Here is a 25,915-nt window from a genome sequence, read left to right as displayed (position 1 = left end):
ATAATTTAATTATATTTGAATGTGATATCATTTGTATTTTGCAATAATAAGGTTAATATTTTATTTCTTAACAAATTTATTATCAATATTCACTCACATCTGTGGGTTTTTCTGCCCAAAACGGTAGTCATAAAAAAAATACTCATGTATTAAAAAAGTGCTCACGCGCATGCTCATGTAAAATTGCCAGGCGCACGTGCTTGAAGGTTAAAAAAAAATCCCAGAATTGCACAAAAATGGCACTCGCTTGTCTTTATCCATGTACACATCAACCTATTTTTACTTAAAAAATAAAAGAAAATTGACAAAAATCCAATTCTTCACCTTTGTAAAAAAACAGCAATCAAATAAATGGGCGATTCTGCACTTTACCCACAATTTTACCAACATAGAGATTGCTTTTTAGTTGAATTCATTACAATAAAATGTATGTCTGTTATTTGATGACATTGGAAATTTGCAAATTGGGTGATCAGAATTGCTAAATTTGGTGAAAAGCATTATGGCCTCTTTATCAAGAAAGCTTTTATACAAAATTAACTTTCCAGCTGATCTGCACAATAATACTTAAATAAAACACACACAACATTACGAACATCAGCCATTATACCACACTTATAGCATTTTAGATAAAAAAAGGCAAACAGCCTAATAGTATTTAAGACCACACCTTTCTTTTTTATACCACCGTTTTACTTCACAACATTCATTCCCAATAATACTCATTCTATATATCAACTTTACTTAATTCACATTTAACTCAGAAATGAATGTTCAAAAACATTAAAAATAAAAATTTTATTTATATGTTACATGCTCTGCAACACATTGCACCATTATAATACCTAGAAACTGACTGACCAAAAGGAACAATATCACTACAAATTTAATTTTTATTCAAGTCGGTAAAGAAATATTCTTAATCTTAATTTTACACTATTTTGATGCTGCTCCTCCAAAGCAAAACACAATTACTCTACCAACTGCCGAAATATTACGAAATGTCCTAAATACTACATTGCTATGAACGAATCCGAAAAAAGCACGATTTCCCAAATACACGCCTCGCCATTTTCCTCCGAAGAGTTTTTAAAATACGCAAAGAATTAATAATACATTTTAAATAAGCTGTAAGATTACCTCATCAAAGAATCTGCTTCGAAATTATACGATCATAATGCAAAAAATATAAAATGTTAGCAAAAATTATTGCGATAATAATTAAAAATGTGCAATTTGTTAGGCCTAATGAAATGTAATTAATCGGACATAATCTGTTTCATCTCAACGAAAAAAACATAACCACACACAAAAAAAACAATTAACATGTAACACTTAAGTAATATTATACTGTTCCCATTAAAACAACAATATAACATATAGTAAAAATTACCGCCGGTCTCTTTGTTCTTTGTCCATTACGTCTCCCCACTTTTCTTCGTCTTTCTCAGCTTTGATAGAATTTCCAGTTTCCATAGTAAACACTCAATTAATATTTTGGGTATGCCGCCAGTGGCTAAAGTCAAAATTTAAGATCAGGTAAAATAAAAGTTATATTTATTAACACTTTCTTGCCAGCGTCACTCAGAACGATATCAAGAACAACTTTTCCAACTTGGGATGAAACGGCCGAAAGATTACTATCAGAAACAACGCTAACGTTCGAATGACGATATTGCTACGAAAAGCGGTGTTGCCAAATATAATAATTTAAATGTTCAGCGCTAAATCCCCGAACGCGCAGGGAGGTCATGTGATCGTCGCTTCATGCGTAACACGAGAAACACACACAAGAAAAATTCACGCGGGTTTACCACAGGGGTCGGTAATTTCCCCGCTTCTCTATAATTTATATATTAATGATCTTCCTAATATTGAAAATATTCTCACTGCATGCTATGCCAATGACACGGCACTTTTATGTCACTCACTTAATCCATATCATGCAAGAAATAAACTACAGAATGCCATTAATTACATTTATCGTGATTTCCTGTTATGTTTTACCACCAATCCTCGAATTCCATATCACAGACTATGTTCTTACTGCATTAATATAAATATTAACAAGACATAGTGCACAATAAAAATTAAGCTTTATTTAGGAACTTCGCGCACACTGCCCGACAGCCTGCCTGTTTTCGCTCTGCTCGCTACTCGTAAGAAACTTCTCCTCTAGGGTTGCCACACTTATCGGAGGGCGCAAGGCGCGCTCCTTATCGCCATCACCACAGAGTTTCCCCCCCAGTTCCTTTAATGGCTATTCAAAGGAACGACATAGGTTATCAAATTACCTCAGAGTATCCGAACTGTCGGGTATTTTTACATGATTACAAAATTAGAATATAAAATTAGAAAAGATCAAAATGAAATTCAATATATAACAAGGTATTGACACATATAATAAACATGAAATAACAAGAAATATGTTAAGATATGAATTTAAAAAAAAATGTTTTAAATTGTTATGTAAGAAGCAAGTTTCTTAGGGAAGTGAACATGTCTTCCCGATCTGGTGACAGTTTGTGTCTTAGAGAGTTCGTTTGCAGATTTATTCTGCTGAACTGTCTTTAAGTCTTTATTTGTTTTCAGTTCAGGCAAATTAGAGTCCGAAAGCAAATAGGCTGGTTTCACACGGTCTATAGACACCGTAGATTTCAGACCGTTAATATCAATTGTGAAAGTTTTGTCCGTTCTAGAAAGAACTTTATGCGGACCTGTATATGGTTGGCACAGAGGTGGCTTTACTCGATCGACACGTAAGTATACATGCGTACACGACTTTAAGGTAGCACTTACGTAACATTTTTCTTGGCAATGTGCAGATGTTGCTATTGGATTCAACTGTTGCATTCTATGCCGAAGATTCGTGATAAATTGTGTTTCATACGGAGATATCTTAGATGACATTATCATATCACTAGGCAGCTTGAGAGTTGTGCCGTACACCAGTTCAGCACAAGATGACTGTAGATCTTCCTTTACGGCTGTCCGAATACCAAGCATAACAACTGGTAGTGTTTCAGTCCAGTTATTGGTCTCGTGAGCCTTGAGAGAAGATTTTAAATGTCGATGAAATCGTTCAACAATGCCGTTTGACATTGGATGATAGGCTGTTGTTGTGATTCTGTTCGTACCCAAAATGCGCGTGAATTCTGCAAAAAGTGCGGATCTCATTTGAGAACCTTGGTCTGTTGTTATGATCGATAGGCAGCCAAAACGAGATATCCAACAGTTGAAGATGGCTCTGCAAATGGTTTCCGTTTTCATATCCGGGATGGGAATGGCTTCAGGCCATCTGGAGAATCTATCTATTAGAGTCAAAAGGTACACGTTGCCTTCTGATGGAGGTAACGGTCCGACGATATCCATATGGATTTCTGAAAAACGTGCATCAGGAAGAGAGAATGTGCCCAGTGGTGCTTTAGTATGCCTAGTAATTTTCGATTTTTGGCAAGATTCACAGGATTTCACCCAATTTTTGATATGACGTTTCATATCGGGACATACATAACGAGAACAAATAAGCTTCGTAGTAGCTGCAATTCCTGGATGTGACAGATTATGCAGATGATTAAAAATGAGTCTGCGAAAGGAATTCGGAACAAATGGACGAGGAATGTCCGTTGATATGTCACAAAGAATATTACCATCAGAATATTGGCACGGTTTAAATTCCAGTTTCAAAGATGATGTGTTGTTTTTGAGAAGGTCTTGTACCTCCGGATCATGCCGTTGAGCTTCCGAAAATTTTTTAAAATCCAAAAATGGAGATTTTGTTATGGAATCAATTTCGATTCTTGAAAGAGCGTCAGCAACGACGTTTTTTGAACCTTGCACATGCCTAATATCAGTAGAGTACTGAGAAATAAAATCTAAATGGCGCAATTGTCGAGGTGAACATTTATGAGGGTTCTGTTTAAAAGCGTATATTAACGGTTTTTGATCCGTATAAATTATAAAATTTCTGCCCTCTAACATGTGTCGGAATTTCTTAATTGCAGAATAAATAGAAAATAATTCCCTATCGTACGCGGACCATTTCTGTTGACTTTTACTGAGTTTCATAGAGAAAAATGCTATAGGTTCCCATGTTTGTTGAGACAACTGCATAAGTGTGCCGCCGATTGCGACGTCTGAGGCATCTACCCAGATGCTTAGCTGGGCTCCGGGAATAGGGTGTCTCAAAAGGGTAGCCTGAGCAATGGCATTTTTGGCAGCAATAAAGGCTTGTTCAGCATTCTCGTTCCAATTTAAGTGTGGGGATGAATCCTGAACACGAGAACGAGATTTCTTTTTATTAATATAGCCTTCTAACAATTTTATTAAAGGAGAAAGAATATGTGCTGCTTTAGGTATGAAACATCTATAAAAGTTAAACATGCCTAAAAATCGGCGAAGCTGAGTGAGAGTGGTAGGTTGAGGAAAATCTAAAATACATTTTACTTTGTCAGGAAGAGGTTCAATTCCGTTTTTACTAAGGTGAAAACCTAAGAAATCAATAGATGTTTGACCAAAGGTGCATTTTGAAACATTTATGCAAAGTCCATATTCCTGAAGTTTGGAAAATAAAGCTTTCAAATGCCTGCAATGTTCCTCAGAATCTTTAGAGGCTATGAGCAAGTCATCGACAAAAGCGTAAACGCCTTCTAAATCCCGCGTGACTTCATCTATAAAACGTTGAAAAGTCGCAGATGCATTGCATAAGCCGAATTGCATACGGATACTTTCGAATAAACCGAATGGTGTGCATATGGCGGTTTTGTGGATGTCGGCTGGGTTAATTGGTATTTGATGGTATGCCTTAATCAGGTCGACATGACTAAAAATTTTAGTACCGTGCAATGCAGCAGTAAAATCGGCTAAACATGGAATAGGGTATTTGTCTTTTATTGTTTGAGCGTTCAATGCTCGATAATCTCCTACAGGTCTCCATTCCAGACTTCCCTTTTTTGGAACCATGTGAAGTGGGGATGCATAATTGCTGCTCGAAGGTCTCAAATGCCCCAATTGCATCATAGTTTGAAATTCTTGTTTTGCTATTTTTAAGCGATCTGGAGCTAACCGACGAGGTTTTGCAACCACAGGTGGACCTTTAGTTATGATATAATGAACGGTGTTATGTTTAACAGGTTGGTTAGGATCTGGTAATCTAGTAACTGAAGGAAATTCTTCTAAAATTTTGTGATATGGTGTATCACTAAATACAGTTTTTACTGAATAAATGCTTGCATTTTTCACGCAACCGACGGTTTTAAAATGGGTTTTTAAACCTTTGAGACATTTGTTTCTGAGATCAGGCACCAATTCAAAGAAATGGAGAAAATCTGCTCCAAGAATGGGTGTACTAACATTTGCTATAAGAAAAGTCCATGTAAACTGTCGTCTTAATTTGAAATCCAAAGAAAGTGTTTTTTGACCATAAACATGAATAGTAGAAGAATTAGCAGCGAAAAGTGTTTGTTGGGACGAATTCCGTTTTTGAGAATTATTTGCTGGAAGTAAGGACACGTCAGAGCCGGTATCGACCAAGAATGAAAGGTTTGTTCTACGGTCACGAACGAACAGGCGACGTGAAACTTGAGGCAAAGAATAAGTCGCCTCTATTCTTTGCTGGTTTCGTTTCCCTGCCATGAACAAGGTTTTGTACATTTGTCATCTGTACACTTTTTCCCAAAACGTCTATGATACCAGCAAACAGAATAATCTCTCCTTTTGGAATTGCTTCTTTCTCTATTGCGATCTCCGCGGTTTGGCGAGCGACCACGAGAAAGAGAAATGCGATCAATACGTTTGTTTAATTTTTCTATTTGTTTAAATAATTTATCCTCAAGAGACTGATCGACTGTGCGAGAAACGGCACAAGTCCCTGGGGTTGGATTTACTTCTAAAATTCTGTCGGCAATTTCTGCAGCTTTATCTACAGTTAAATTGGAAACCGCTGCCAAAATAGACTGAACAGTCGAAGGCAAACGTTGAAGGAATAATTCTAACATTAAGTTATCAGGAACATTTAAAGATTCTGCTCGACGTTTCATATTTCTAAGCAAATCGGAAGGTTTTCGAGAACCTAATTCTTCTCCAGATAATAATTGGCGAATTTCTTGCTGAGAAGATTCTCCTGAACAATTTATTAACTCAGTTTTAAGCTTTGCATATGGATCAATAGGGTCTGGTTTCATAAGTAAATCCCGTACTATTGATGCAATATCTGGAGGAAGATGAGCAACTACATAATTATATTTAGTAATGGATTCTGTGATAGGTTTGGGGGTGGCAAGAGCAAAGGTACTTTCACACATAATAAACCATAAAGATGGGTCTGATCGGTTATAAACCGGAATTTGGACGGCATGAACGTCAGACATTGTGCAAGGTTTTTAAGCCAAAATAAAAGGAAAAATTTAACTAAAGAAAATGAAATTAAATGATAAGTAGAAAACAGAATTATAAAATGATCTATAATTAGTACTCATCTGTGATTCGGAAGATGAAAACCGATGTAATCCATTACTTCTGGTTTGGAGATCTTGAGTGATGGCTTGTAGTCAAAACCGAAAGTGCTTGAGAACTGTTCATACGATTTAACACAGTCCGGGTTACCATTATCGTGATTTCCTGTTATGTTTTACCACCAATCCTCGAATTCCGCATCACAGACTATGTTCTTACTGCATTAATATAAATATTAACAAGACATAGTGCACAATAAAAATTAAGCTTTATTTAGGAACTTCGCGCACACTGCCCGACAGCCTGCCTGTTTTCGCTCTGCTCGCTACTCGTAAGAAACTTCTCCTCTAGGGTTGCCACACTTATCGGAGGGCGCAAGGCGCGCTCCTTATCGCCATCACCACACATTTCACCCTGGTTTAAAGGATGGAAAATTAAAATTAATCCCGAAAAATCAAAAGTGATTTACTTTAAAAAAGGAAATATCCCTCAAGACTTAGAAGAAATTACAATGGACGAACAAATCGTGTCACGTGACCAGCAAGTAAAATATCTAGGTGTTTATCTCAACCAGAAGTTAACTTTCAAATTTCATGTTAATTATATCAGAGACAAAGCACAACGTGCCTTAATGAGCATATACCCTCTGATGTGCAAATATTCGAAGTTAAATATCAACGCTAAAAGAACACTTTATCTACAGGCAATCCGACCCATAATTCTATATGCCGCTCCGGCGTGGGCAGCTACTGCACGTTCAAACCGAGCAAGGCTTCAAAGTTTTCAGAGTAAAACTCTCAGATTCCTCTCGAACTCTCCGTGGTTCGTTAGGAACACTGTCATCCATAATTCTTTAAAGATTTTACCATTAGATGCTGAATTACTAAAGATTACATTCAAATTCTACGAAAAATGTGATTCCTCCACTCACGAAGTTATTAAAAACATAGGTAAGTACGACTATCTAATCGAACAGCCGCATAAACGGCCCAGAACTATACATCATAATGTTAGATGGTAGTTCTTGTATATATTTTATTATTTTCAACTATTTAATCTAGATTTTGTTTCATCTTTATCATCCTTTTCATCTTACTAATGTACGATACTGTGTCAAATATACGATAATGTGTAAAAGATATGCCAAAATTTAGTTTCTATTATAGCTTATCCAACGAAGACTTCATCTGTGGCCGATTATAAGTCGCCATCCCTGATCAACTTCTTCACTACTGAAGACTTTGCACTTTTATTACAAGTGCACAGGACTTTTCCAGTTTATGGAATTTAACGAACTTTTACAGGTCCTTAGGGGATTGATAAACATGTAGTGGTAAAGGCCCTCGGGTCGAACACCACTTAACGAATAATGATCTCCTATCTCCGATCATGCGTAACCCGCAAGGAGGTTAGAATACAATTAGAATACAGAACATGTATTTTAACCTCCTTGGTAACCCGACATCACAACGAAGCTCTGCCAAGGCCAACGTTCAAATTATACAGTTTAAATTCTAGCATACATCATTGTATGTTAAGGAACAAAGATGCCAGCTATAAACAGAAAAATTAAAATGTATTTAACATATTTTGATTATTATTAAGTCCTTTTTTTCACATCTGGAAAGAAAACAACATGACATTGTAATATTTTTTATCTAACTTATTACATAAAGAAAAAGAAAATCAATACTTACGCGGGAAAAGTAATCTCAGGAATCTTTTTCGAAAATCTGTTTGTGCATTCATATACAACACAAGCTGACATGCTTCAAAGAGAAAAGAAGAAAAAATATTGTAATTACGGACTTTCTTGCACAAGTCACAGCGATAACAGTAACATGGCCGCCAAGCTTCACCTTTTGAGTTGAACCTTCCCTCCTTCTATTCTAACCTCCTTGATTTTTACCATGTTTCAGCTAAACGTCCGACGTCGTACGGGTAGACACAGCCCATATCATCACTACACACGATATTACGTCCGTCTCTGCGCATGCGCTGGCCACACAATTTCGCCAAGACCTGATATATCGCCAAATTTAGTTGCGAGTTGCGTTTCCTAGGGTAGAAGAAAAATACGCGTCAGTTTATGTTTCAAATTTGTGATGTCTGCAAATATTTCAAACGAAGTGGAAAATGAATTTTATAAAATTTTATTTCATGGATATTCCTACGAAGTAGTGTCTTCCAAATTCGGAGGAAAAGAGGACTTTTACTTTGAGATCAGATGTGATCTTAATAGTGAAGATAGATGGGAGAATTGGAAAATACGTTTTGAAGCTGTTTCTCACGTGCATTGGATTGTATCTTCCAAAACAAAACAATGCAAATCGGAAAGAGCAAAGTTTATGTTTAAGAAAGATTATGTGTGTCAGCATGCAAGACTAAATAAGAAAGAGGATAGTTGCAGAAATAAACAATGTTTAGCTGCTTTGCATGTCAGAATTAAAAAAAATAATAAGTATACAAGATGTCGTGATGAGTATGTGAAAAAGAATCTGTGTACTTTGATTAAAGTTTCATTTCGGCATACACATCGATGTGATGGTGCTGAAGAGTGGAATTGCTTACGCCCAATTGATTCGGCGAAAGAAGTGTTCATCAACTACTTTCGTGCTGGTAAAATAACATTTAATAATATAATATTTTTATTCTGCTATACATCCACAGAGTTCACTGTTAGTAAATACTGTCAAAATGGTCAGTCTCATAAACATGTATCTGAACATAGAATTGTTCTACCTAATGGGCAATATGTTTAATTTCTTTTCGTGATTTTCAGGACCTCATATTTCGTACAGTGAATTTTACTTAAGATATCGGCATTATTTTAATTGCCCTAGTTAAGAAGTTTTGAAGGCATTTTTTGCTACAGCTGAAAGCACATTAGATTGCAATTGTTAAGCATATTAATTCATCCGTTATGGAATAATGAATACATTTATAGTTTCTATAGTATGTATATTGAAATGACAGTTTCAGAATATAAAATTATTGAGACATGATAGAAGGAAAAATCACTTAACTGATTAATTATTTAATAATAAATTAATTGAATGAAGCAATTAATAACACATACACTTTTGATTTAGTTAAATTCTAAATATAATCACAGACTCCTCTGATAGTAACATCAAAAACATCTACGAAATCATTGAACCAAGAGTGCACTTGATTTATGTCTGACGTTAGTTTAAACCTTGGACACATTATAGGTGACGATATGAATTTGCCCAGCTCTATCTCATTTTGAAACAATGACCAGGAGATCGATCCAAAGATCATCTACCCCTCTTCCGTTCTTATTAACTCATCAACTGAGGACTTATTGTTCCATGCTATATACCAGGGCTTAATTTCTAAAATTAAAAGTGCTGGACCCCTATGGAAGACTGTGAGGAAGGAAAGGGAATTAAATAATTAAAATAGCTAATAATTAATTAATAAATTTAAATTAACCAATTTAATTATTAAGTTAAGAAAAATGTAAAGATAAAGAGAAATTTAATAAATTATTAAATTAATTTTGAATAGTTAAATAGAAAAAAAAAGTATCGGACCTCATCTTATCTGAGGCATCGTCTGGAATTACAGTTCCACTTAGATGCTAAGAAACAGCTCACCCAATCTCTGTCTGAGTTTAAGCCCTGATTATACATAAAATGTACTATTCTAAGAGATGAGAAGTATCAGTCTTTTTTTTACAGCACACCAAGGAAAAAAAGATAAAACAATTAAAGCTCCAGTAAGGAGAACGGTGAGAATTCTAGAAGCAGTATGAGGGTATGGAAAGAAATTTAACTGAAAAGTGTGGCTTTGAAAATAAAGAAGGAAGAGTTCAAGACTATCTGATCGCAATGCTCTATCGATATAATTCTAGCCGTCAAGCAGAAATTTTCCCTGATTACTTTTCTGGAATACAACATGAGAATAAATATAAGACTTCTCGGTACAGGTGGCAGCAGTCATTCCCCTGTTTGGTTACATCATCCAGAAAGTCTACAGCTCTGCAGAAGGAAGTCACTAGCATGGAACTTGCACGACCAGGGTGCCACTTTTAGTTCTTTGAGGAATACAAAATTTACCCGGTCTCATAAATTCATTGCATAGCCTGGAGAATAAACCTTTGACATATAATTGGGAGCTTTTCTTTACTCAAAGTCTCAACCTCTGTGCAAAGCTTATATGACTATAATAATTAAATCCTTTATGCCACTTCTCTTTTACAAAGATCTTAAATTTACTCTCAGAAAGAACTAAGGGTTATAAAAGAAAGGATTTTCATTTTTCTAGAATAAAAAAGTGAAATTATTATTTAATATTTTTATTTAATGTAATGACTGCAAAAATGTACGCTTTAATTTTAAGAAAGTATACTGATCTAACACAGTTTTTTCAAAATGCTTTGATCATGTATGAAAACAAATTTTTGTTTATTGAATATATTAATTTTAATATTTTATGCTAACCATAACACAATATAACCTGAGAAATTTTTTCCATTTCAATTAATAGTAAATAGTTCTTTGATTTATACCATTTTGTTTATAAAAATGTTCATTGAAAGATTGCTTTCATTATGTATTAAAAAATTTGATTTTAATTAAAATTTGAAAATTGTTCTGTAATTATATCAGCTTGACATTATTAATTAAAATAATTGCCATAATTTTCAAACTTTAAATTTCAAGATAGTTATTTCTTGTAAGTGCATAGTGCATATTAATGGCTTATAACCTAAAATAGCTACAATATGCCAAACTTATGGTGTATACAGGGTTTGTACGGTCCTTAAGAGTCCATAAGTTTTTTTAAATTGATTTTTGGTCCTTAAAAGTCCTTAATTTTGGCCAAAATTGGCAGAAGGTCCTTAATTTTAATCATCAGAAATGTCTGTTTGTTTTTACAACTGCAATTTTGAGTGTGAATTATCATTTTGGGGAATATATTTGGTGATCCACTGACATATATGGTTATCTCTTGAATGTGTTTATGAGTTATAATTTGTTCCTATTTCTAATATAAATGGTGGGGTACTGGAGTTTCTAAGCAAGAAGTGAAACATAAGCATTTCGGAATTAATTTTTTCTAAGAAGAGCTCTTAAACAACTTTTCGCCTTTATTAAACGCTTCTGAATTTGGCGACATTTTGGTGATTTTACAACAAGTTTCTATAAAAAGTTTTTAATTACCGATATCTGGGAATTTTTCGACAATTGTTTTTAAAACATTGTAACGTTGATAAATTTCACTAAAATAATTGTAATATATTGAAGTTATACTTAAAAATAACATTAAAATAAAACATTTTTATTTTTCGCTGTCATATTACAGTCAAAAGTCTTTAATCCAGACTCGTCGGGACTTCCGGATTATCGATTTTTCCTGATTATAGATCATCAGTTTAAACCTGGTAAGATGGCATGCAGAAATTATAAAATTAAAAATATGAAACCGTAATTTATAAAATAATGAGCAGTTATGATCTAGAGGGTATCAAAATTTACAAAAAAAAAGAAGCTTAATATTTATTTGTTTACTTTATTAAATATTTCTTTCAACGCACGCATGCGTAAAGCATACATTACGCATAGCCGAAATTAGAAAATTGTAACCAGAAATCTATTTGATTTATATTCGTGATATTTATAATGACGAGGAATTCGATTTAAATCATATCAAAGACGGAGTACATCGAGATGAAATACAACATTTAGTAAGGAATAAGCCGAATAAAATAAAAACATGTCCCTGAAGATAACGATAATGCTGACAGATCAACTTCCAGTTCATTGTGCGCCACGACGTCCCCCCCCCCCGCGCAGAGCAACGTGAAATTGATAAACAGATTTCGGAACGGTTAAATAAACAAAGGATATGCCTTTATCCATTTTTTGTAGCAATTCCACTTTTTGTTTGATGGACATCGAAACATACTTTGGTTTTCTAGATCCTTTGGGAGCTCCAACATCGGAAATTCTATTTGACATAATTGAAAGTTCAAGCTTACTTTTATAAAATTGCTCTTACAGTCTCCAAAAATAATAAGCCGGATCCAATTCGAAGATTAAGGAACAACGCAATCATCAACATTAACTGAAATAGATAATTTGAGCTTATACCGTCCGTTATACATTAGACTCGCACGCAACAACGTATTCTGCGCTTGCGCAGACGCATATGCGCAGTCATAAAGGTCTTGCATGCATGCGTAAACGCCTATGTGCATGCGTCAACGCAGCGTATGCGCTGATAGATTTTAACTTTGAGGTCCGGATTATGGGTGTCCGAATTAACGACTTTCGACTGTATAACGTTTTATTTTGGCAACTTATAATACAGTATTTTGAGTTGAAAAATAAACAAGGTATAATGTGTAGAAAATGTATGCATAAAGCACAATTTACAAAACAGTTCTTAGCAAAAGCAAATTAGCTATATAGTTAAATTAAAAATGTCTTTGTTAAATGTTTTCATAGTAAGAGTTTTTCCCGTGTAGTCATATCAGAATATGCATCAGTTTTCTCTATAAAATTATTTTTACACTTTTTCTGTCCTTTTTTTTTTTTTTTTCCAAAATATTTCTGGCTTTTTGTTATTACAGAATTGGTAGGGATAATTTTTCTTTAGAATTTTAGACATTAGAGCTTCGAAAGTTTAAAAGAATTTGAAGGCAAGATTTATAGACTCACAATGCTAGAAGATTCTAGAGATATGTGATAAAATACAAAATGTCTCCATATTAATAACGTGTAATGGATATATTTTACACAAAGTTTCCAATGAATTTCTTACTTTTTGGAGAACGTCTGGAAAAATAATTAAAACATAATACAGTCAAAAGTCATTAATTCGGACCTCAAAGCTACAAACTTTCTGCGCATGTGTCGCATTGATGCATGCGCGTAAGACCTTTACAGCTGCGAATATGAGTGTGCGCATGCCCAAAATATGTTTACGCTTGCGTGTTTAATTTATAACGGACGGTATAAGCTAAGCTAAAATGATCTAATTCAGTTAATGTTGCAGATTGCGTTGTTCCTTAATCTTCGAATTGGATCCGGCTTATTATTTTTTGCAGACTGTTACAGCAATTTTATAAAAGTAAGTTTAAACTTTCGATTATGTCAAATAGAATTTCCGATATATATTTACTAATATGTAAAGGATATACAAAGCGAAAGTATGTTTCGAAGTCCATTAAACAAAAAGTGGAATTGCTGCAAAAAATGGATAAAGGCATATCCTTTGTTTATCTAACCATTCCGAAATCTGTTTATCAATTTCACGCTGCTCTGCGGCGGGGTGACGCCGCGGCACGCAATGAATTGGAAGTTGATCTGTCAGCACTATCCTTATCTTCAGGGCAGATGTTTTTATTTTATTTAGCTTATAATTCCTTACTAAATGTTGTATTTCATATTGATGTACTCCGTCTTTGTATGATTTCAATCAAATTCCTCGTCATTATAACTCGCTTCCGATAGCGAAGAAAGTAAAGTAAACAAATAAATATTAAGCTTTTTCTTTGTAAATTTTGATTCCCTTTAGATTATAATTGTTCTTTATTTCCTAAATTACGGTTTCGTATTTTTAATTTTATAATTCTGCATGTTATCTTACCAGATTTAAACTGATGATCGATAATCCGGAATCGCCGAAGTCCCGACGAGTCCAGATTAACGACTTTTGACTGTATAAGTGCAAAATATTTAATGTGTGGCGGGGGGGACGCCACGACGCGCAATGAATTGGGAGTTGATCTGTCAGCACTATCCTTATCTTCAGGGAATATGATTTCATTTTATTTGGCTTATAATTCCTTACTAAATGTAGTATTTCATATCGATGTACTCCGTTTTTGTATGATTTAAATCAAATTCCTCGTCATTATAATTCGCTTCCGATAGCGAAGAAAGTAAAGTAAACAAATAAATATTAAGCTTTTTTTTTTTGTAAATTTTGATACCCTTTAGATCATAATTGTTCTTTATTTCATAAATTACAGTTTCATATTTTGAATTTTATAATTTCTGTATGCCATCTTACCAGATTTGAACTGATGATCTATAATCCGGAAAAATCGATAATCTGGAATCGCCAAAGTCCCGACGAGTCTGGATTAACGACTTTTGACTGTATATTGTGGAGAGGTTGACAAGTTAGCAGATAAAGCATGCAGAAACTAGTCAGAGCATTGGTTTGCATATTGAGAGAAATTTCTGATTGTTAGAAAAGATGCTTAAAGAGAAGGAAATCGATAAAAATTTGCAAAAATGTCTGGGAAGGCTTCAAATTAAAATGACGCATAAATATTTTGTTGAGTGTTATTGTTACAAGACATAAATGTTTTGTAACAACAACATTTTCAAAACTTGCCAACTGTGCCTACAACAGACCTTTCAGGTTTGTTCTAATCAGCAGGTCTCTCTCTAGACAAGCAGTGACAACATTCAGTCTTTTGTTATGAATCATGGCTGATTATGATCTTACTTCTCATTTTAACCTATGGCGCTTGACATAAAATCTACCTGCTATTTACTAAACTGACTAAGTATGTGACAAAATGAGACAAAAAAAAAAAAAAAAAAAAAAAAAAAAAGATCAACATAAAGCTTACTAATTCAGAAGTCAAACAACAAAAATCAGCCTTATATTTTCAAAATTTTCACACGACTAGTTTCGATGGTTTTACCGAACCACCATAGCAAGGATGGTTGAAAATATAACGCTGATTTTTGTTGTTTGACTTCTGAATTAGTTTTTGTTCGCCGTGTTATTGTGTCTTAATTAATAAAGCTAACTGTTAGTAAAATATAAATGCCACTTATCTTCTTTCAAATATGTCCTACTATTACAGTCACAGTCAAAAGTCGTTAATTCGGACACCCATAATCCGGACATCAAAGCTACAAACTTTCTGCGCATGCTTCAACATGCGCATAGGCATTTACACTTGCGCGTAAGACCTTTAAGGCTGCGAATATGTGTGTGCACGTGTGGATAATACGTTTACGCATGCGCATTTAATGTATAACGGGCGGTATAAGCTAAGCTAAAATGATCTAATTCAGTTAATGTTGCAGATTGCGTTGTTCCTTAATCTTCGAATTGGATCCGGCTTATTATTTTTTGCAGACTGTTAGAGCAATTTTATAAAAGTAAGCTTGAACTTTTGATTATGTAAAATAGAATTTCCGATATATATTTACTAATATGTAAAGGATCTACAAAGCGAAAGTATGTTTCGAAGTCCATTAAAAAAAAGTGGAATTGCTGCAAAAAAAGGATAAAGGCATATCCTTCGTTTCTCTAACCATTTCAAAATCTGTTTATCAATTTCACACTGCTCTGCGGCAGGGGGGGGGCAATGAATTGGAAGTTGATCTGTCAGCACTATCCTTATCTTCAGAGCAGATGTTTTTATTTTATTTGGCTTGTATTTCCTTACTAAATGTAGTATTTCATCTGTCTTGTACTCCGTCTTTGATATGATTTAAATCAAATTCCTCGTCATTATAATTCACTTCTGATAGTGAAGAAAGTGACACAGAGGTTATTGAAAATGAAAAAATTTCGATTAACAAACTAGTCGGTATTCTAGACACAGCAATTATAGGACTTGAACAGCGGAACTTTGTAACTGAACAAGAAATTATGTCTGTTTATAGAATTAAAGAGAAAGTATTATCACATAAAACGAAGCAACTTAAACAACTTACATTGAAAGAAAGGCAAATTTTCCGTAACCGGCCCTTGGCTATTTTTTGGCCGATGTAAAGAAATCCGAAATTTCGCCAAGTGCCGGTTACGGAAACATCCCCTTTTAGATCATAATTGTTCTTTATTTCCTAAATTATGGTTTTGTATTATTAATTTTATAATTTCTGCCTGCTATCTTACCAGATTTAAACTGATGATCTATAATCCGGAATCGCCGAAGTCCCGACGAGTCCGGATTAACGACTTTTGACTGTATAAGTGTAAAATATTTAATGCTACTTGTAAATTGCATAAAGTTGATTTTATTCTCAAACTTTAATTAATTTCAAACTTTCAATGTTAATTCATGTTTAATAATAATGTGTCATACTTAGGAATCTATTTTATTTTTAGAATGGTATTACAAAACTGAAATTCAGGCATATATAATATTTTTAATTGAATTTATTCAATTCTCATTTGCTCATAGATCCTTAATTTTTTTCATTAATGGTCCTTAAAAGTCGTTAATTTCCGTGTGCAGAAATGTGTACGAACCATGTGTATATATAATCCTTGCTGTATAATAAGAGGAGAAAAAATATTAAAAACAAGTCTTAAAATATTTTCATGCTTTTAAAATGAGATATATTTCTTGCAAGAGAGGTAGCACATAAAATTGTCATTTTGCCAATGTAATTAATATCTAAATGCTATAATTGTCAAATTACTTAGCTGACACATTAGAAATAATTTTTCTCTTGCAGTAAATGCTTCTATATTGTAAATCTTATGTTGGTTAAGAATTCTCTTAACCAGTTCAATGTCCATACAATTTCCATTAACTCCAATGTGCTGGCATGAAAAATTTTTGTTAAAATTTAACAATTTTAATAAAAATTAAAATTTGTAAGAAATAATTTCCAACATTTAGGATTATGCACTGTTGTAGTTTAAATGACAAATCAACCAGGATTTGATAATATAACATTTATTAACAGTATTCAGAAACAAGCATGAGGCATACCTAGATATAAAATGGTTAAAAAAATTTTTGCATATTCCAATCAACAACTGTATTGCATATTACGAAACTCAACTGAGATCAGTCCATGGTACCAATGGTACATAAATTTAACAGCTCGAAGGAAATTTAGATGCAATCCTTCAAACCAAGTGTGAGATCTGATACTTTTTTCTGGGCAAGATCTAAGATTGAAATGTTATTTTGGTGTATCGTAATTGGTAAAACACATCATTTCAGGATTATTTTTAAAAAATTTTCAGCTGTGAGGAATCCCTTTTCTCTGTAGTAATTTCACTGCTTCCTCTTTTTTTTTTTTTTTTTTGTAAATTCCAGGCAACTTTGCTATTGAACAAGAATTTCTATATATAGAATTAAAGAAAAGTGTTAGCACACACACACACACACACACACACACACACACACAAAAAAAAAAAAAAAAAAAAAAATAATTACATTGAAATAAATACTTAATAAAGCAAAGAAATAAATATTGAGCTTTTCTTTTTTTGTACATTTTGATTCCCTTTAGGTCATACATACTTTGATTCCCTTTAGGTCATACATACATTTCATAAATCACCATTTCACATTTTTAATTTTATAATTATCATCTTACCAGATTTAAACTTAAGATCTAATATGCAGCAAAATCCCAAATCTGAAATTGCCAATGTCATGAATATTCTAGATCTTTGACTTTGTACTATATCTCTAACAGCAGTCAGTATAAAGCCATGCTATATAGGATATAAAAAATTGCAGTGACAGTTTCTTTTCTCAAGGATGTTCATGGCCTGAAGAACATTTTGTTGTTTAGTAAATGCTGCTTAGCACAGCCAAAAACAAGTCCACCAAACATTTAATTAAATCAATGGAACATCATGCATAATTTTTAAAATTTCTGTGGTATATGTTCAGAATGAGAATGTCAAACAGGGCCTGATATATACGTTCTGCATGCTTTCATAGAGGATTGGGAAATAAAATACATCTTCTGTTTTGAAATGACATCAAAAGGAACATTTTCTAGATTTCATTACAAATGCTTTATATATTGCAGTCCAATGCACAAAGACGACTACGGTTAGTATGGAAAATGCACAACCCAAGCTGTACGACATGTAAATTAGATTTATTTAATGAGAATAAGAAAGTGTAATAAACAAATAATAACACATGAATATTTGGCTCAGTTCACTCATAAAACCAAGATGACTTAGCTGATCACATTGTTGCTATCTTCAGCAAGTTATCATATATTTCAACACTGTTTTTTGCAGTGCCCATATAACAGAAAAAGTACTTACATTTCTAATAAAAGTTTTTAAATGGAACTCTATCATTATGAGTTATAAAATATACTTTTTATGTCTTATTAGGGCAAGTTATTAAATTATAAATTATAGAATTTTTTAAAGTGTGAAAACTAACAGTCTCTTAATGAAGAAAAAGTTACAGAAATGATAATTACTTATGTCTAAGTAAGAGAAAAGATATATTTATAGTTTATTTAAATCTGTTATTAAAGGGATAGTAATAATCAATTACTCAAGTATATGTTAAAATTTAAAATAAACCTAATACTTATAAATGTAATAATTACTTAAAATGCTCTTTCAAAATATATTACCTATGTTACTTCCGATTAACATTTCTTACATGATAAAATATTTCTCAGATTGAATTTTCCTTTAAAACTTAAATAGTACATATTTCGAATATAATGCCACTCATGATATGTCCCTATATATATATATAAATAAAAATATATCACACTTGATAAGTGTTTGTATATGTTACAAACTAGACAAAGGAAGATGAAATGAGTTAAATAAAAACTGTTAAAATAAATAAATTATTAACTTTTATACACTTGATATTTTATAAGAAAGAATACATATCTTAACAGAATTATTTAATAGGTAAATATATACAATACATGTTATAGTCACAGAGTTATTAATACTGAACTATATAGTCTAAACTAAGAATAGTCATTATTAAATTAGAAGGAATTATTATTATTTTATTGTTCACTTCCAACCAAATATAACCATTATTAAATATCATGGTTTACTAAAATCGCACAAATTTACAGGAAAGATGTAATAACATAGGTGCTGAGACATGGTAACGTACAACTCCAGCATTCCATAAGCGGAAAAAAAGCAGTTCTACCTACATTGCTATCATAAGCTCATGCTCAGCTGAAGGCGGTTTTTTTTTTATACCTAATATTTATCTTTACTGTAATGCGACCAAGCTAACCATATGCTGTGCTATAGGCCAATAGCTCGACACATAGTCAACCCATAAAAAAAAAAGCACCGTAAGTACACTCTGTTGAAAAATGAACCGCCATTTTTCTTTATTTAATACCCCCCACTAATCACATATGAAGTTTGCTGCTACAGAAATTATGTGGCAAAAGTGCAGAAATGCACACTTATTTGTTTGATACTTTTTACAAGAGTAAGAAGAATTGGACTTTTGTCAATTTTGTTTGACTTTTTAAGTGAAAATAGGTCGATGTGTACATGGATACTGAGTATGTGCAATTCTTAAAAACGCGCCAAGCAGTGGGCGATTCTACACTTTCTCCAATTATGTTTCACACATGCACAATTACATATGACCAGCCATTACGAAATATCGGCGATCAAGTACAGTAAGACCCCGTTTAACGCTGTTTCGGTTTAGCGCTCTTTTATTTCAACCCGGGGATTCCACGAAATAGCTCGCAGCATACGGGGATTCCCTGAAATATTATGCAGCGATAGGTTTCAAATACATATCCGAAAGAGTGTACTTGTATTTCTTGTTTGGTGCGGTATTGTACAGACATATTTTGAAGGGGTAAATGTGGAAGATGTCGAAGAAATAATTCAAGAAGCAGCGGCTAGTCTTTCTAATGATGAGCTCAAGGAATCAACTGAACAAGAAGAAAACAAAAATGTTGACAGCAGTGATTCAGAAGAAGAGCAAAAAGAACTCTCGATGGCGTTTGTAAAAATGAGTTTGTCTACCGTAACTGAAATAATGGATCAAATCATTGAAAATGATCCGAATTTTGACAGGAGCTCAAAAGTAAGGCGTGGTGTTAGAGATGCTCTATCCGTTTATGAAGAACTTTTAAGAGAACAACGCAAAAGAAAAAGGCAAACAACATTAGATGCTTTTGTCACAAAAAGGCAGAACACTGAAAACGCGGAAGGCTAACTAAATATGACTGAGAATTTTTTTTGTTTTTTTTTTTAAGAATATTCGTTTTGTTATTTATATTTTGTTTTTATTTTTGCAAGAAATAATAATGTGGTATTAATTTGGACTTTAAGAAATAAATGTTTGGTTTTATTTTTATTAAAAAAACATACTTTTTAAATTTAATACCTAACCAATTTCCTAGCCATCTTCCCCTAAGCCCAATATTTACATGTAAAGATAGCCTCGTTTAGCGCTGTTTCGCATTACGCTCTACTTTGATGGAACGTATCCCCCGCGTTAAGCGGGGTCTTACCAAAGAATCGATTCTTTGGTTTTACTGTATTACGCTACGAAATACAACATACATATCGCGATAGTTCGTGCATCTCTGCGCATGCGCTGGCCACACAATTTCGCCAAGACCTCCCCAAATTTAGTCGCGGGTTGCGTTTCCTAGGAAGGAAGAAAAAATATGCCACCGGTCTACCGACTGTAACTTCCATACCGTATCTTCATTCTGTAAGTTAAAAAACTGAATAGTAATGTGCAATAAACAATTGAATTTTCGTGGAAAAGTGCTGTGTTCTTAAACCATAGGTACTCCGTAATTTGAAATCATTGGCATTGGCAAAGTGCTGTGATTTCTTTATTTTTCACACTTTGCTACTTGAGTTCATTTGCCATATGCAGATTTTGTTTTCTTCGTAGCTTTGAATTTTGTGTGCTGTTATAATCCTAGAAACTGCTCGAAACAATACGTTTTCTATCTGCTATGGACGAATTTTCAGGAACAGAAAATTTTCGATGTAAGTTTTATTACATTTTATCTATTTCATTTATGTGCTTTTCTTTTCTGTTAAAATATATTCGAATGTATGTGGTAAATTTGAATAATTGACTGATTACGGTAGCTTTCGATAATAATGAAAATTCATTAATCGTTATGTAAATGAACTTCAAACTTTTAATATTATATGTTTTTATTACTATATGTAATGTTTTGTATAAACTTATATAATTTAAAAGAGGCAGTTAAATTTATAATTTGAAGTGAGTTATCTTCTATGAGTAGCATTTGAGTCCCATCAGCGGCCGATTAGTAAAAATTTGCTCAAATCCAAGGAAAGAGGATGGCTGCATCAGTATTTTCATTACTTTCCTTATGTTTAACTTGAATATGAGCCAGTTTCTCTTAGAAATGTCCCCAGGAAAGCATCCCTTCCTTTAGGCAGATAGTCTCATATCTTTTGCTATATCCATACAACCTAATGTAACCTTGAATAGTGTTGGCCAAAATCTATGCTATAGCCACATAACTAGTGTAACCTATAAATAGTGTTAGCCAAAATATATTTTTGCTACGAATGAGGCTATGAATATTTTTGTTTTGTTATTAGTTTATATCTTAGAACAGGATATGGCATTTTTCATTATTTTTTATTTTGAACGTATTTGTACCATTGGTGTTCTAAAATCAAGGCAATTAGTTTTGGAGGTAATGAATGGAAAATGAAACTCATTGGATCATGCTAAAGTCGGAAATATTAAAGTATCTTCAATTTATTTATGTATGACATCTTTTATAATGTTATTATTCTGTTTTAAAAAGTTGAGACAGTTTTGATTGAATTATAAACTACTTAAAGTACTGAATTACATTAATAAATTTATCGACATTATAAACTGCAATTATTTGCTATTATAGGAAGTGTATATCTTTTCAGGAAAAATTTAATGTGGGTGCCCCTTGTTTCTTGGCGATTCTTTTTTGACGCCAAAATCGGCACCACGAAGGCACAATTTCAAGATGGCTGCTACGCAAAACCAAAATGAAGTCAAAGAATTGCACAAACTCTGTGTCCATGTACACATCAATCTACTTTCATTTAACAGGAAGCTAAAACGAAGTTATAACTATCATGGTAACCAGAAGTGAGGTTTCATCGCCAAAATGTAAAAAAAAAATTTCGCTAATCAAATGGACACCCAATTCTACACTAGAGCCAATTTAATCATTTTCTAATTGTTAACTTTTATCATTTGTGTAATTTTATTTTTGAGGGTAGATAAGACTGGACATATAAATAATTTTTAATTTTCTTCGATCTTTGCTATAGATGGAATATTTCTGCCATCATAAAAATTAAAACCTGATAGGCTTAATTTTAATGATAGTATGTTCATCATCATCAGAGAGTTAGAGTATATTTAAGGGTGCTCCTTTGATAATTGCTAAGTTCAAAATCATAAAAACAACCTTGTATTTAGCGTAGGTATAATGAAACAATCGATTTCGAGGGCAGCTAAAGGTCCCTCTTCATCAGGAGAAAGAAATACCTAGAAAGAAGAAAATAAAAGAGAAGGAGTCACAGAAACACGTGGTTCTTATCAGCACTTCACGTGTTTATAACTAGATTTTTAATCAGAGTTGCACTGGCCGCCTACTTTTACTGAGCCAGGCTATCTGATCGAGCATGAAAAATTAGCGAAGTTAAAATAGGGAGCGAGGGGCAAATGCACCTTACACTCAAAATCTGAACTTTAAATAATGGAAAGCAACCACTGAACAGATTTTTATACCCTCTGGTAGTACCAAACGCGAGGAGGTAACGCCATCTATCGGCATAAATAACTGATTTAAGATAGTAGAATTTTAAAGGCATTAGGAAGGACTGGATTGGACTTCAAATCATTAACTAAACCTGCTAAATCTTTGTGAATGTGAAAAGCCTCAAGAAAATCCAATTCACCTATGGAAGAAGCCTTTTGGATAATTTTTGCAGATCCCAAATCAAAATTATGGTTAAAAGTCCAACTATGATATGCTATTGAAGACTTGTTAATTTCGCCTTTTCTGACATAAGATTCATGTTCCTTGATACGAAACTTCAACGCTCTTTTTGTTTGGCCAATATATCTTAAACCACACTGACACGATATACTATAAATTCCCCAAGAATTCAGGACAGAAACGCAATCTTTTAGAGTCGAAGGGTGAATTTTATTAATAGGGGAGAAACCAACTTGAAAATTGAATTTCTGGAGAATCCGTGCAATTTTATAGCTAACAGAAGGATAAAATGGAAGCACGACAAGGTCATTAATATTATTTCTAACAGTGGAATGTCTTCTTTGATGGAAATCTGAAAATTTTTTAATGGCTTTATCAATAATCACGGGAGAAAATCCACTATCAATCGCAACTGCTCTCAAATAATTAAGTTCATTATTTTCAGGTGAAAGTCGAAGGGTGAATTTTATTAATAGGGTTTCTCCCCTATTAATAAAATTCACCCTTCGACTCTAAAAGATTGCGTTTCTGTCCTGAATTCGTGGGGAATTTATAGTATATCGTGTCAGTGTGGTTTAAGATATATCGGCCAAAGGAAAAGAGTGTTGAAGTTTCCTATCAAGGAACATGAATCTTATGTCAGAAAAGGCGAAATTAACAAGTCTTCAATAGCATATCATAGTTGGACTTTTAACCATAATTTTGATTTTGGATCTGCAAAAATTATCCAAAAGGCTTCTTCCATAGGTGAATTGGATTTTCTTGAGGCTTTTCACATTCACAAAGATTTAGCAGGTTTAGTTAATGATTTGAAGTCCAATCCAGTCCTTCCTAATGCCTTTAAAATTCTACTATCTTAAATCAGTTATTTATGCCGATAGATGGCGTTACCTCCTCGCGTTTGGTACTACCAGAGGGTATAAAAATCCGTTCAGTGGTTGCTTTCCATTATTTGAAGTTCAGATTTTGAGCGTAATGTGCATTTGGCCTTCGCTCCCTATTTTAACTTCGCTAATTTTTCATGCTCGATCAGATAGCCTGGCTCAGTAAAAGTAGGCGGCCAGTGCAACTCTGATTAAAAATCTAGTTATAAACACGTGCAGTGCTGATAAGGACCACGTGTTTCTGTGACTCCTTCTCCTTTATTTTTTTCTTTCTAGGTATTTCTTTCTCCTGATGAAGAGGGACCTTTAGCTGCCCTCGAAATCGATTGAGTGTTTCATTATACCTACGCTAAATACAAGGTTGTTTTTACGATTTTGATTGTCACATTAGCGTATTTCTCTTCTAGTCTAATTGCTAAGTTGTTTAATTTATCACCAAGTTGTTTCATTTATTGCCAAGTTGTTGTTTCATTTATGGTATCCTGAGTAGTTGAATGTTACGAAAACCCTATTATGATGTAATTGGCTGCTTGATTGTGGTCAATTTAAATGATACAAAAAGATTTGTAAGGGTTTGTTTTTGTTGGTTAGGAAGTACATTGTTTATTCTGAGATTTACATGGTAAAATGGCTGGGTACTTTTCTGTTTTGCTGGCACAGGCGATAAACTCACCAATAATGGTACAACTGATGCCAAACAGAATATCCTCGATGGTAACCTTTAACGCCTCATTTTAAAAACAAGTCGCAGCCATTTCTTATCAGATTGATTGTTTCTTTCAATATTGGCGCACAATTGCGTAGAATTTTTACCATATAGTTCAATTTTATGCCCTGAGGCCATTTATGGTAATTAAGTCATTAGGATGCAATCACACCATTCACCAAAAGGTGCAAATATAGAAAAGACAAGATCAAGGGTTAAATTCATCAATTCTAATTGAGAATGCACTAGCAAAGTAAAGTTTGCATAACTTCTGAGTAAGCTATTCGTATGAATTGAAGTAATTCTTGCATTTAAACTTGTATTCCAAATTAAGAGTTAACTTAATTAATGTAGATAATTACCGAGAGAATTAAATTTTTGTTGCATAGTTTGATGAGATGAGATCGCTTGGGCTCACGTTTTGGTGGTTGTGTGTGCTTAATGCATGATATAATTAAAGAAAATAAGAATAGACAATCTCCTATAACAAAAGAATATATTAAGTACTAAATTACAATTTAAATTACATTGAAGAGATCAACACAGAGCTCGGAACACAGTTCGTGCTAGCGTCGCGTACACTTGTCCGACGAGAAGTCTGAGTGAGTAAAGATGTCACTTTGCTGCTCCGATTAAGAACTGGATTTTACACGTGGCGCCATCTCATGAATAGAAGTTGAAGTATCTGTCGGAACGCCACAGTACTCCCCCCCCAAGTACCATCGGTACGTTATAAGTACTTTGGGTTAAATTTAACCGTTCTTCCAGATCTGGTAGTTTTAGGTTGCTCTTTAACGGGATGTAAGCTTTCTTCCGGGAGTGATGTTGATGAGGAAGTTCTTGGATCTTGCATTAGAAATGCTGGTTTGAGACGATCGATTCCAATCACTGATTGTTTGCCATTGCAGATGATGGTGAAATGTTTCGGTGTTCGTTTGACAACTTTGAATGGACCATCGTATGAAGGTGTTAAAGTTGGCTTGATTGCATCGTTGCGCACGAATACGTGCGAAGATGTCTCAAACGCAGGATGTACAAAATAGCTTGGCTGGTTATGCGAAGATGCTGGGGTTGGCGAGATATTGCTCATGGTCTCACGTAAACGTTGAAGGAATGTTGGAGGGTCGATTACTGGAGTAGATTCCGGG

At 33.6% G+C, this 25,915-nt stretch overlaps 2 protein-coding genes across 7 annotated transcripts in view; one reads left to right on the top strand and one right to left on the bottom strand.

The window, feature by feature from the left end:
- LOC118199147 (myelin expression factor 2-like) overlaps nucleotides 1-1,675 on the bottom strand; it is a 55,969-nt gene extending 54,294 nt beyond the window's left edge. For both annotated transcript variants that reach the window (XM_085825818.1, XM_085825819.1), the window contains exon 1: nucleotides 1,394-1,675. In XM_085825818.1, coding sequence (XP_085681944.1) covers nucleotides 1,394-1,476 — 83 coding nt within the window. In that variant the 5' untranslated portion in view covers nucleotides 1,477-1,675. The remainder of the gene's footprint in view (nucleotides 1-1,393) is intronic.
- Nucleotides 1,676-8,506: 6,831 nt separating this feature from the next.
- LOC118201143 (uncharacterized) overlaps nucleotides 8,507-25,915 on the top strand; it is a 65,879-nt gene continuing 48,470 nt past the window's right edge. Inside the window, exons 1-2 of one of the 5 annotated variants that reach the window (XM_085825815.1) lie at nucleotides 8,957-9,072; nucleotides 21,095-21,192. In XM_085825815.1, the coding sequence (XP_085681941.1) occupies nucleotides 21,159-21,192 (34 nt within the window). In that variant the 5' untranslated portion in view covers nucleotides 8,957-9,072; nucleotides 21,095-21,158. Of the gene's footprint in view, nucleotides 9,073-20,836; nucleotides 21,193-25,915 lie in introns of those variants that run through there. The other 4 variants (XM_085825814.1, XM_085825817.1, XM_085825812.1 and 1 more) reach the window with 4 other exon arrangements.

The sequence above is a fragment of the Stegodyphus dumicola genome, chromosome 10 (assembly GCF_044657685.1).
Source record: "Stegodyphus dumicola isolate Sdum_Otavi_A_Nest chromosome 10, ASM4465768v1".
In the NCBI taxonomy this organism is placed as follows: domain Eukaryota; kingdom Metazoa; phylum Arthropoda; class Arachnida; order Araneae; family Eresidae; genus Stegodyphus; species Stegodyphus dumicola.
The sequence above is the reverse complement of the archived record's forward strand: the minus strand, read 5'-3'. Positions and strand labels throughout refer to the sequence as shown.